At 41.8% G+C, this 14,019-nt stretch overlaps 1 protein-coding gene across 1 annotated transcript in view; it reads right to left on the bottom strand.

Annotated features, from left to right (window-relative positions):
* The window catches only part of NID2 (nidogen 2), a gene marked incomplete at its 5' end in the record, with an annotated part of 66,772 nt that overhangs the window by 34,872 nt on the left and 17,881 nt on the right, over positions 1–14,019 (bottom strand). Inside the window, one exon of the mRNA XM_089665818.1 lies at positions 12,951–13,091. Coding sequence (XP_089521944.1) covers positions 12,951–13,091 — 141 coding nt within the window. The remainder of the gene's footprint in view (positions 1–12,950; positions 13,092–14,019) is intronic.

The raw sequence follows: 14,019 nt of genomic DNA, 5'->3' as shown, positions 1-14,019 counted from the left end.
ACCCCTTGCCATTACCTACATTCAATCCTGGAGGCTCCCGGGTTCCAGATGAAAAAAAAACAAAACAAACAAAAATTCCCAACTCACTTACCAGCCGGCAACAAACCGAATTGACCCCAACAGTTCACATTAAAACCACGGGGGGTTAGTTTGCATACATTTGTAAATATATGGGTAAGCTGCCATGTCACTGCACCCCAGTCCTAACTATAATTTTGAGTCTACGGAGTTGCAGCACCTATATAATAATGGGGATAGATTAAGGGCAGGTATGCCTATAGGGAGCCCACCCCTTCCTTAAAGGTATGTGGACACAATGGACACCCAGCAATAGCACAGTGGCAGCGAAGATATCCAGTGCATCCCCTCACCAATTCACCAACAGAACAAAGAAATGGCAACCAACCCAACCTACAACTGGCCTTTGTAGCAAGCAGCACATGGAAGGGCAATGCATGTCAAAAAACAACAAACAAAAATTCCCAGCTCATTTACCAGCGAGCCTGTACTGTTGGTGAATGGGCTCACTGGATACCTTCGCTGCCACTATGCTACTGCTGGGTGCCCAGTGTGTCCCATTACCTTTAAGAAGGGGTGGGCTCCATCCAGGCATGCCTGCCCTCAATCATATATATATACCAACTTGGGAGACTCTAGAGTTAGGACCATGGTGCACTGGGGTGCCATGATGTGGCCACTGCAGCATACTTCTATATTTGCAAATGTATGCAAACTAGACCCCTTGGTTTTAATGTGAACTCTTGGACAGGGTTAGTTCGGTTTGTTGCAGCCTGCTGAAAAAAGGCCTTCTCTTCTCATTGGTACAGACACATGGTAGGGCTGACCAATGAGTTCTTTCCATTGCAGTCATTATGATGGATACTCACTCCAGGGCTGTGTATTGCAGTGCATAGAGTACGGACCTCTACACTGGCAGCACAGGGCATCATGGCAGCTATGTGCAGTGGGATCCAGAAGGGTGGCCGAGATATTTGAAGATAGCTCATCTTTTCATTGGAAAAATAAAGCACGGAGATACGGATGGATGGGGGAAGTTGCTTTGAATATCAAAAATGAATTAAATTAGCGTTTTTGGTTTGCGGTGCTCAAATGCAGTGCAGTTCCACTAAGTTTCAGATATTTTCCCATAACATCCTGCAGGCAGATATTGGTCTTTCTGTTGCCAACCACTGTACTCCGTGCCCTCCATCCCCCGTGTACTCTTTAATTGTGGATGTGCCTTTCACTATTTGCCTCATTGAAGATGATCATCAGGACAAAGACAGAGAAGGTACATTTTCCCACTGGGGACACGGAGCAATAAAAAAAAAAAAAAAGAAGCATCTAACGCTTCTGCACTTTATCCAAAACTAAAATAAATGTTGCCTTTAAATACACTTTAATGCAGGTTGGGGATGCGGATAACATGACACCAAATAATAAGAGATGCAAATAATTTTAGAACACTTTTAATATATGGGGGGAGGGGGCAGCATGTTTGTCCCCTGGAGCTGGAGAAAAGCAGGTACTTCCAGGGAAGTAGGCACAGAGCTGCTGTGTGGGAGTAAAAAGGAGAGCCCAGTGTTGGGTCAGAATTTGTGGTCATCAGCGCTCCCTCCTTCAAAGTAAACAGGTATATAGATATTTTCTACACAGATTGGTCAGCATAGGTGTTGGGAGGGGGGATGGTACATTTTCAAGACTAGCTAGGTCTAGGCTAGAATTCTACTTTAAACAGTGATTTTGAGGGGGGGCCCAGCATATGAAAGGTAAGTATACCTTCCCGCTCTTAGGCTCCATTCACAGATAACCACAGCGATTGTCAGGCATTTTTATTTAAGCATTTTTGAGCATGTGCGCAAGCATTTCAGAAGTGTATTTCAAGCATTTTACACACGTATTCAGGTTTAGGCCATTTCTGTTTTAGCCAATGGAAAGCACTGGGTGAGGAAACCAGTTCTTACAGGCTAAAGAACGCCCGAAATGGACCTGAAAAACTGTTAAACTGCAGGCATTCCCAAGTCTATGGGGCCAAAAACACCCATATCTGAAAGTAGCTCATGTACAGTAGCTTTTGGAGCACCGGACTTCGAGATGCAGGTACCTTAAAGTGAAACTAAACCCAGGACCCTGCATTCGCTCTGTCCTCCCCAGACCCTGCATTCCCTCTATCCGGCCTCCCAGGACCCTGCATTCCCTCTATCCGGCCTCCCCGGACCATGCATTCCCTCTATCCGGCCTCCCCGGACCCTGCATTCCCTCTATCTGGCCTCCCTGGACCTCGCATTCCCTCTATCTGGCCTCCTTGGACCCTGCATTCCCTCTATCCGGCCTCCCCTGGACCCTGCATTCCCTCTATCCGGCCTCCCCAAACTCTGCATTCCCTCTATCCGGTCTCCACCGGACCCTGTATTCCCTCTATCCGGTCTCCACCGGACCCTGCATTCCCTCTATCCGGTCTCCCCAAACTCTGCATTCCCTCTATCCGGTCTCCACCGGACCCTGCATTCCCTCTATCCGGTCTCCACCGGACCCTGCATTCCCTCTATCCGGTCTCCACCGGACCCTGCATTCACTATATCCGGTCTCCACCGGACCCTGCATTCCCTCTATCCGGTCTCCACCGGACCCTGCATTCCCTCTATCCGGTCTCCCCAAACTCTGCATTCCCTCTATCCGGTCTCCACCGGACCCTGCATTCCCTCTATCCGGTCTCCACCGGACCCTGCATTCCCTCTATCCGGTCTCCACCGGACCCTGCATTCACTATATCCGGTCTCCACCGGACCCTGCATTCACTATATCCGGTCTCCACCGGACCCTGCATTCACTATATCCAGTCTCCACCGGACCCTGCATTCCCTCTATCCGGTCTCCACCGGACCCTGCATTCCCTCTATCCTGTCTCCACCGGACCCTGCATTCACTATATCCGGTCTCCACCGGACCCTGCATTCACTATATCCGGTCTCCACCGGACCCTGCATTCACTATATCCGGTCTCCACCGGACCCTGCATTCACTATATCCGGTCTCCACCGGACCCTGCATTCACTATATCCGGTCTCCACCGGACCCTGCATTCACTATATCCGGTCTCCACCGGACCCTGCATTCACTATATCCGGTCTCCACCGGACCCTGCATTCACTATATCCGGTCTCCACCGGACCCTGCATTCACTATATCCGGTCTCCACCGGACCCTGCATTCACTATATCCGGTCTCCACCGGACCCTGCATTCACTATATCCGGTCTCCACCGGACCCTGCATTCACTATATCCGGTCTCCACCGGACCCTGCATTCACTATATCCGGTCTCCACCGGACCCTGCATTCACTATATCCGGTCTCCACCGGACCCTGCATTCACTATATCCGGTCTCCACCGGACCCTGCATTCACTATATCCGGCCTCCCCGGACCCCGCATTCACTATATCTGGTCTCCCCGGACCCCGCATTCACTATATCTGGTCTCCCCGGACCCCGCATTCACTATATCTGGTCTCCCCGGACTCTGCATTCCCTATATCTGGTCTCCCAGGACCCTGCATTCACTATATCCGGTCTCCCAGGACCCTGCATTCACTATATCCGGTCTCCCACTGTACACACAACATGGAAATGCAATTATTTTAGTAGATATAAACTATATGTTAAATAACTTTTCTCAGCAGTATATAGCAGTCTTGTGACTTCTATCAGTTCTAGCAGAGCACTGGTTAAAGCTTTTAGGAAGAGTTTTCATTCTCCCCTGATTGTCTTATGAAGCTGCATGACCCCTGACCCTCTGTCTGGAGAGCATTGATTGGCCTTGTGCTGATCACATGCACTCTACCAAGAAAAAAAAAAAATACTCTCTAGCAATACCCACCAAACTGAGCGCGTGCAGAGTGACTCCTTGGGCTCTCTACTATCAGCAGATGGATTGGGGACAGTAGAAGGGGAGAATCAGAGAAGACAGGATTAAACAGCCTTTTTACACAATGCAGAGGATTAACCCCTTAGGTTCCACAGTGAGTACAACCAGCATGCTTTACTGCAGTGTTTCTCAACCTCTTTTCAGTCAAGGCACCGTTTAAAATTATGGACAGTCCTGATGCACCTTTTAGAATTATGAACAGTGTTTAGAATTTTAGAATGGGGTGCCTCAAGGCTGTGCATAATTTTAAAAGCGTACCAATTCTAAAATGTGAAAAACTAGTAATAGGTTTTTTTTTTTTATAATGCAGCAACGTCCACACACGTAGGACACCCAACATTAGAGGCGATTTATTCTTCCAGAGCAAATACACTTCTGCACACTGGTACTGACTAGTATTCCAGGGTTTCTCTTCTCCCATCCATCACTGAGCTAATGTGACCCCCAATAGTGAAGGAGAGGATCAAACTAGCATGCTGTGCAGGCAACTGACATCCACCTTACCAACTGATGATGTCATTGGTTGTCAGGATGCCGGTGGCTAGAATGTTGTAATGGTGTACAATGAAAACCTGTGGCTTTGGGTCCCTAAAAGGCAGGCTTGTTCCACCCGCTGGCTTGTGTTCAAGTTTTGGACAATTTTTAGACATTTTGCCAAAGCACCCCTGAAGAAACCTCAAGGCACCCCAGTTGAGAAAGGCTGCATATGTGGACGGATTTTACTGTTGTGGGTCTAGTAACACTTTAATGCTCATATGTGAATGGCCACTATTACATACCATGGGATTTTGTTATTATTATTATACAGGATTTATATATTATTATACAGGATTTATATAGCGCCAACAGTTTGCTCAGCGCTTTACAATATAACGGGAGACAATACAGCAACCATACAGTTCAATACAAGAGGGATAGGAGAGCCCTGATCCTTGTTTGATGAACATTCCACAGCTACAAAATGCACGGGGTGATTAGGGCCTAACGCAAAACTGCGATAATGCCCAATTTGGCAGTATATTGTTTGACTGGTTGGTGTAGGGACACAGGACCCCTTAGCCTCCATATTAACAGACTCCAGAATATGTGAAATGGACAGCCATAGGTAGTTCCAGGGTGGGGCTCCTAGGGTGCAGAACTGGTCCCGGGATGGCTATTAGAAGAGCTGCTTGGGCTGGCCCATTTCCATTCTGTCTATGGCCACTTTTCAGCGTGATGGGGAAATACTTTGAACAAAGTAACTATAAAGTTAAACAAACTAAACTATAAATTAATATACCGCACATAAAACACACTGAAACAGTCTTTAAAGGGTTTTACAATCCTCAATTATCCTCTAAGTACCAGAGATTAAAGGAATGACATTTTACAAAGCGTTCTAAAGAGAAGGCTCAACAATAAATACATCTAATTGTTCATTAAAGCAAAGACAGAATTCCTGACAATTAATAAAGCTGCAATATGGAGGATACAGATTATAATAGGTACAAATGCAAACTGGATCTCAGCTGTCCGCTGTAGGAAATGACAACTGGAATCTGATTGGTTGCAGGGGCTTTACATTAAGCCTCATACACACAATGAGAAGATCGCATGAATGATCATCCATTTTTTTTTGCATGCTAGTCTCGAAAATGAAGAGGTTACTAAAGTTACAAAAAATTCTTGTATGACAGAACACAACATCGGAAGTGATGTAATATATTATATTGTATGTATTCTTTTGTTTCTGAGCATGCGCAGTCTTGGTGGATTTTTCTCCGCCGAATACTGTGCTAATTAAGTGAAAATCGTGCATTCTGGTATCATACAAAAATTTTTTTTGTTTGTCCCTTTGAATAATTTTGCTTGAACTGTCGTGATTGGCTCTGGAAAGCTGTATACGAATGATCAGATTATTGGGCGATCGGTTCGAAAGCTGTATTTTTCATCTGATTTTCTCATTGTGTGTAGCAGGCATTACCTCCAATGACATGTCAGCTGGGCTGCAGACAATGACGTGTCCTGTGTCTGTCTGCTGACAGCATTCTGTGCTTTTCCCTGGCCCTGGGGGCACCTATTTTCCAGTTGAAAGGAACCTGTATATGACAGGGCAGCCTCCTTACCACAGGAAGTGGGAAAACAACGCAAATTATGTATAGGGTCTCTTTGATTCCTACACTTTGATGCTTCTAGGACACCTTTAAAGTGTCTCCATTTATCTATGTGTCCTCCTTCTACTACCATTAAAGAGAACCTGTTATTAACTCACGTCACATGAACCAAAAAGAACATGTCAGCATTGCCAAATCACAAGAGTTAAACATTTTCTTGCCTTTAATACCAAGTCACAGAAAATATGGTCAGAATTTGCTCTCTGCCTATCAATTGCATGGTTGGAGTTTGAAAAAAATCATCTCTCTACACTCTCTAATTATGTTACTCATACAGTCATTATCAATGAGAAAAGATAACTAGCGGGAAGCCTATGTAATTGGCATATATGGCTGAACCCACAATTATAAAGTAGATACAAAAACATTTAATACAATAAACACGCAATATATATTCTGTAGATCTTTTTAAATGGTTTTCTAAAAAATAATTACAAAGTCAAATAATCCTCATTAGGGGAAACTATGTTTTTTTTTGTCTCTTTGAATGATCTTTTTTTTTTTACATTACTTGTATAGTCTTTAGTTTAGAAATGAGCATTCACTAGAGGATGCATCTGTGACCATCTGATCCTACAGAGCCTTCTTCTAAGAGAAGCGGGCACTGTCTGCTTTTGAACCCAACATATCCTTTTTGTGATAAAACATATAAATCCCACATAAAACCCAAAATTAAAATCTTACAAATATAATCAATTTATACAATCAAAATAAATATTAATCACTTAAACTTAAAAATTGTGTTCAAATTAAATTCACTCCCAATTGTGTCTCAAAATCACAAAAAATAAAATTACATAAAATAAAATCCCAATGTGTCCAAAACCCAAGTTCCAAATTTTTTCACTTCAATCCAGTTAAAAGGAAATTGATCCTAAATATTCCATGAAAACCTCAAAAAAAAGAAAAAGAAAATTCATAGTGTATTATCTTTTTTAAATATATGTACTTCACTCCACCATGTTTCACGGAGGGGATGGTGTGTTCAGGGTGATGTGCAGTGTTAGTTTTCCACCACACATAGTGCTTTGCTTTTAGGCCAAAAAGTTCAATTTTGGTCTCATCTGACCAGAGCACCTTCTTCCACATGTTTGCTGTGTCCTCACATGGCTTCTCGCGAACTGCAAATGGGACAACTTATGGCTTTCTTTCAACAATGGTTTCTTCTTGCCACTCTTCCCTAAAGGCCAGATTTGTAGAGTGCATGACTAATAGTTGTCCTGTGGACAGATTCTTCCACCTGAGCTGTGGATCTCTGCAGCTCCTCCAGAGTTACCATGGGCCTCTTGGCTGCTTCTCTGATGAATGCTCTCCTTGCCCGGCCTGTCAGTTTAGGTGGACGGCCATGTCTTGGTAGGTTTGCAGTTGTACCATACTCTTTCCATTTTCGGATGATGGATTGAACAGTGCCCCGTGAGATGTTCAAAGCTTTGAATATTTTTTTTATAACCATACCCTGCTTTAAACTTCTCCACAATTTTATCCCTGACCTGTCTAGTGTGTTCCTTGGCCTTTGTGATGCTATTTGTTTGCCAATGTTCTCTAACAAACCTCTGAGGGCTTCACAGAACAGCTGTATTTATACTGAGATTAAATTACACACATGTGCAATTTACTAATCAGTGGGAAATCACATCCACAAGAGTTTAGTTAGGGGTATCAGAGTACAGGGGGGCTGAATACAAATGCACACCACGCTTTTCATATATTTATTTATAAATAATTTTGAAAACCGTTGATCATTTTCCTTCCAGTTCACAATTATGTGCCACTTTGTGTTGGTCTATCACATCAAATCCCGATAAAATACATTTACATTTTTGCTTGTAACATGACATAATGTGGAAAATTTCAAGGGGTATGAATACTTTTTCAAGGCATTGTGTTAGACACATTGGGGTAGGGCAGCACAGTGGCTAAATGGTTAGCACTTCCGCCTGGCAGTACTGGGGTCGTTGGTTCAAATCCCAGCCACGGCACCTACTGCCTGGAGTTTGCATGTTCTCCCTGTGCCTGCATGGGTTTCCTCCGAGTATTCCAGTTTCCTCCCACACTCCAAAGACATGGAGGTAGGTTAATTGGCTCCTGTCTAAATTGTCCCTAGTATGTGTATGTATGAATATGAGTTAGGGACCTTAGATTGTATGCCCCTTGAGGGTTAGGGACTGATGTGAATGTACTATATATGTAAAGTGCTGTGTAAATTGACGGTGCTATATAAATACCTGCAATAAATAAATAAATTTACTATAACTGGAGCACTCAGAATCTGGTGCAGTTGTGCATGGTATCCAATCATCTTCTAATCTCAGCTTGTTTAATTAAGCTTTGACAATAAAACCTGGAAGCTGATTGGTCACTATGCAGAGCTGCGCCTGATTTTGCACTCTCCAGTTTTAGTAAATCCCCCCTTATATTGTTACAACTAGTGACAGATTCTCTTTATTGAAGGATTTGGCCTAGTCCAGCTCCTTGTCTTGTCCTTATGAGGTTTCCAGAATGTGGACATCTGTTTTTTTTTTTTTTTTGGTCTGCATGAAGTTTGTTTGCATTGTCCACTTGTGTGCTTCCAATTATCACAGCCTGTCCTTTTCATTCAGTTAGTAATGGCCATGATTCCAATGCAAACTGGGACAAAGAGCCACATTCAAGGCTGCCAAGCACATGCAAAACGTCAGCGGTTTAATAATTAGAAGATGACAAAATAGTGAGGATTATTCCTGCCAAGATAGGATCCACTATAACCAACCTTGGATTATTATCTCCCTCTACTTCACTCCATGTAACCAGTGATGGAAAAGTGTTAACAAGAAAATATCGAATTAAAAGTACTTGATATCATTACGACTAGAAAAACACAGATGTGTTCTTTAACCTCCCTGGCATTATGATTATTTCCAATTTTTGGTGCTGAAAGCGGTACCATTTTTTTGCATGGAAATATGTAGTTTTTTATTGTAGGCTGTAATTTTTAGGAATAACTCACTGAAATCTGTCTGAACAAGAGTCTAGTAAACATCCCGGGTAGGATAAAACTTGAAACACGAAATCATAAATTATAATTTAATTAATAATCATAAAAAATAATAATATCATAATAAATGTAGTTCAATAATATAATCAAACCAAAAACACTGAAATTTGAAATACAGAGGCAAATTCGCACATCGCTGAGCAAAGTCGCAAAATCGTTTTCAGTGTCTGATGACGAATTTCCCCCACGAATCATTATCACTCAATTCTGCAAGTGGTTCTGATTTACTATCGCTGTTCTCTAGCCGGTCTAAAACCGCTTTTGACATAAAGGGACGCTTTTTGGATGCCATGGACGTTTCTAAGTTTCCAGGCAGAGAGAACAGTCAAAATGCAGGCAGGGCGCCGGACAAAGCACTCGGGACAAAATGTATGTGAAATGGTTTGAAAGAGCAATGTTTTACTATGTAATAATAATTTTTTAAAAAATGACATTTTTTTTAAATTTCAAATTTGCCGCCGTCCCGACGTCACAGGGACCGGAGCACGGAAGCCGGATGCCAGCATCGGCCGGAGGAGATGGCCAGGGACGCTGCAGGGGACACATCGCGGGAGCGCAGGACAAGGTAAGTGCTGCAGGGACTCCCTGAGCAACGCCGCATGGTAAGCCTGAGTGTAGCTCGGGGTTACCGCTCTTGGTACTGAAATTTTACCCCGAGCTACACTCGGGAATACCGCCAGGGAGGTTAAAATGTTTGGATCCAAGAGGGAAAGTCATCATAAACACAAGCCAAAAATGGATAGAAACACATAGATTATACAATGTAAAGTATGCAGTTCGGTGCAGCATGCCTGCAAATAGATTGGGGACATCTTTTGCGCATTTCTTCTGTGTATGGCAGCCCATTGAAATGAATGGATTGCCCTATGCGTGACACATATAAAACGCATGCATGCTCTGTCACACCTACATGGTGTAAACGAAGCCTAAATCTCCGCTGCAGGAACACAGACAGTATAATATCTCATCTTTCCTCAATCTATTCAAAACAACACAAACAAAAAAAGTTTGGGCTTTAGTTACACTTTAAATGCCAAGTGTTTTTATTGCCTTTTTTTTTCATATAATTTCAAAATATAGGAGTATAAAAGAGTTAAAAACCGTTTTGTTTTACTCTTTTATGCTGTCCATGTACCATTGGGGAAACTTCCCTTTACTTCCTGTTCCAGGGATGCAACAAGAAGTTAGTGGAAATATCCCAAAGTGAGCTCTATTTCAATTTTAGACAGCTGTCCCTATTGGACGATTCCCCCTAAAATTCTGCATTTCCCCTAACTTTCTGTCTCAGTGACAACTGTCACCAGTGCACATAGATGGGTGGAATTCCCCAACAGAAAAACAGACAGCAATAAAAACTTGACAGAGTATCTAACCATTTCCTACTTCATTACAAACTAAAAAAAAAAAAAAAAAAAAAAAAAAGAAGAAGTCCGGAAGTGACGAAACGTGTTAGGGTGTGACGTCAAGACGCACATACATAGACCGGAAGTGTCGCTGTGACCATTTTGTCGGTTATCTACACATGGTTTTCTATAGTGTTTGGCTGGAAAGTGCTTAGAACCATGTCTGGAGCTGAATATTTCTAATTTTAATGTAAGTGATGAATAAAAAGCTATCCCTATGCTTTGAATACCAGTCCTGAGACCATTCTTATCTTTCTGAGGAACTTGGAAAAAATTTCTTTGAAGAGAATATGGAGGAGTACTGATCCATAGTATTGTTTAAGCATTTCAATACTTATAGAGGGTAATAGTATTTAGTACTACTGTGTGCTGGTTAATGGTATACACTGAGTTGCAGTGATCACAGTTTGATTTGTGTGATTATATGCACTATAAGAAAGTGATTTGGATTTGAATATTTTATTTTATTTAATATATTATATATATATATATATATATATATATATATATATATATATATATATATATATATATATTTTTTTTTTTTTTTTTTTTTTTTTTTTTTTTTTCTATTGCACAAATGTTTTTGAAGTGAATTGTGATTTTCACGGGGTGATTATTTTTGTTTATTAAGGTAATGCACTAGATTTTATATTTTTTTTACTTTGGAGGTGCGTTTTGGATGGAATAGGAGTCAATCCTTCTAATGGATGAAAAGAGTTGAAAATTTGGGATTTTTTTTGGACACTATTTTGGACATTTTTTTGATTTGTTGGACTTTATTGTACACTGTATGTTTTAAATAATTTATTTACTTTTTATAATTCACAAAAAGGTTATATATATATATATATATATATATATATATATATATATATATATATATATATATATATATATATATATATATATATAAAATGCAACAAGTTAGTGCAAATATCCCAAAGTGAGCTCTATTTCAATTTTAGACAGTTGTCCCTATTGGACAATTCCCCCTACAGTCACCAGTGCACATAGATGGGTGGAATTCCCCAACAAAAAAACAGACAACAATAAAAACTTGACAGAGTATCTAACCATTTCCTACTTCACAAACTAAAAAAAAAAAAAAGTTTTAACCTAGAGATACACAAGATACACTATCTCACGGTTCTCTTCAAGTGAGCATCAGCTATCAGTACTTTCTTTATGTGAATGCTCTAAGATTTTAAATTCTTTCAGCAGTAAATACAAAAATTCCCAAACTGTACTTAAAAAAGAACACACGAAAGGCAAACACAGTAAAATGTGCGATGGGCCAATGATTAACAAAGTGACCACAAACAAACATTCGCAAGCCAGTACTTTGATGTACTTCTATTAGTAAAGGTATGAGCCTAACTTGGCATGTAGCGAGTAAGTGTGCTTTCTAACAGTCTAGACAAAGATACAATCTGATGAGTATGCTCGGAATTGGGCAAGTTTTGCCCAGTATCAGAATTATATCACAAGAGTCCAAACAGTTAAAAAACGAACATGTACCTGGGCTACGGACATTCAACTACTTGTATAACAACACAGAGTAAATGAGATTGAAAACAAGCCCTCGCTGACCTATGTAGTGGTAGGCACTGTGGAGCAATTCATCATCAAAGTTCCCAGATGAAGCTCAGCGCACCATGCTCACCCCTATCAGAGATCCTGTTCTGTGTTTCCAGTAGAGATTATAAAGCTGGAAAGCTAGAAGGAGGATCAGGGCTACGGACATTCAACTACTTGTATAACAACACAGAGTAAATGAGATTGAAAACAAGCCCTCACTTACCTATGTAGTTGTAGGCACTGTGGAGCAATTCATCATCAAAGTTCCCAGAAGAAGCTCTGTGCACCCTGCTCACCCCTATCAGAGATCCTGTTCTGTGCTTCCAGTAGAGATTATAAAGCTGGAAAGCTAGAAGGAGGATCAGGGTCATCTGAGCTGATTGGTCAATGCTGGGAAAGGACAATGGGGTATGCAAGTTGCAGAGTCAGTTGCTGGGAGGGGAAGCAGTGTGAGTGGATTTGCTGGGAAGGCAGGATGATGGTGAGCAAGGCCAGCTGAGCAAAGAATGACATCAGTGCTTCTGTTGTGAATGAATTGCTGTGACATCCAAATTGCTCCACAGTGCATGCAGCTACAAAGGTCAGTGAGGGCTTGTTTTAAAGCTCATTTACTGTTTGTTACCAATATGGGAATACTTGAAAGTCCATAACCTGGCCAAGGGTTCACTTTAAGGGGGCTTAACAGGCTCATTCCATCACTGTGAGGATCTTTACTGCGGTCAGCCCTCCGTTTAGTAGGGGAGACAAGCTCCAGACGTATTGCAGCTGAATCATAGTAACATGAACTGTGGGATGATTTCATAAACAGAGCACACATTTCATCAAGATAGTTAACAAAGTAATGAGCTCTTACCGATACAGTTCTGTCCGCTCCTGGTGTACCCGGGGAAACATTCACATGTAAAGACTCCATCTCCACGTGGGACACATTGTGATGTTGTCACATCACAGGTGTGTGTGTTGTCCTCACAAGGGTTCCCAAATGAGCTGCCCACTGGAAAAAAAAAAAAAAGAAGACAAAAACAAGTGAGGACGTGAAACGCCAGCAATGTTACACCTAAAATGGTGCTTGAGGTGATTGTAGCCATATTAGTGCATTTGCGACAGAAAAAAATGAGTACTGTCTGTGATACTTCTTTTATTTGCACTAACATACCGTAAAACCAAAGCTTTTCTGAGGTGGAAGATTAGAACCTCTGCCAGGTTTTTATTTTTGTCGGTGTCCCCAATGGTGGAGAATAACCCTCTAGGCCAGGGGTGGGCAAACTTTTTGACTTGAGGGCCGCAATGGGTTCATATATTGGACCCGGGGGCCGGACCAAGAGTAGATGAATGATGTGTATGTGTGAATTAATATAAATTAAATTTTGTAACATTAAATGTTTTGATTAATTTAAGGTAGAAAAGCATAAAAAGTTATTTTACAAAACTTTTATGCCCCCCACTAGCTGCTGGCCGGCCCAGTCACTACCATGCCATCCATAGTAAGTATAGTAATATTCCCTCATAGTAATTAATCCCCCATATAGTAATTCATCCCCCATATAGTAATTCATCCCCCCTATAGTAATTCATCCCCCATATAGTAATTCATCCCCCATATAGTAATTCATCCCCCATATTAATTCATCCCCCATATAGTAATTCATTCCCCCTATAGTAATTCATCCCCCATATAGTAATTCATCCCCCATATAGTAATTCATCCCCCATATAGTAATTCATTCCCCATATTAATTCATCCCTCATATAGTATTTCATCCCCCATAGTACTATTCCCCCCCAAGTAGTAAGCCAAGTCCCCCCTATGTCAATTCACTTACCTTTGCTCCGCGCTTTCCTCTCGCCGTGTTCCCGCGCCGTTCCGGTCTTCAGGGCGGACTGTGAGAGGAGCCTAGCTCCCCTCACGTTCGTCACGCTGC

The sequence above is a fragment of the Staurois parvus genome, unplaced genomic scaffold (genome assembly GCF_062004578.1).
Source record: "Staurois parvus isolate SC_StPar_1 unplaced genomic scaffold, SC_StPar_1.0 ptg002360l, whole genome shotgun sequence".
In the NCBI taxonomy this organism is placed as follows: domain Eukaryota; kingdom Metazoa; phylum Chordata; class Amphibia; order Anura; family Ranidae; genus Staurois; species Staurois parvus.
Note: the sequence above shows the minus strand (reverse complement) of the source record. Positions and strands in the feature narration are given on the sequence as shown.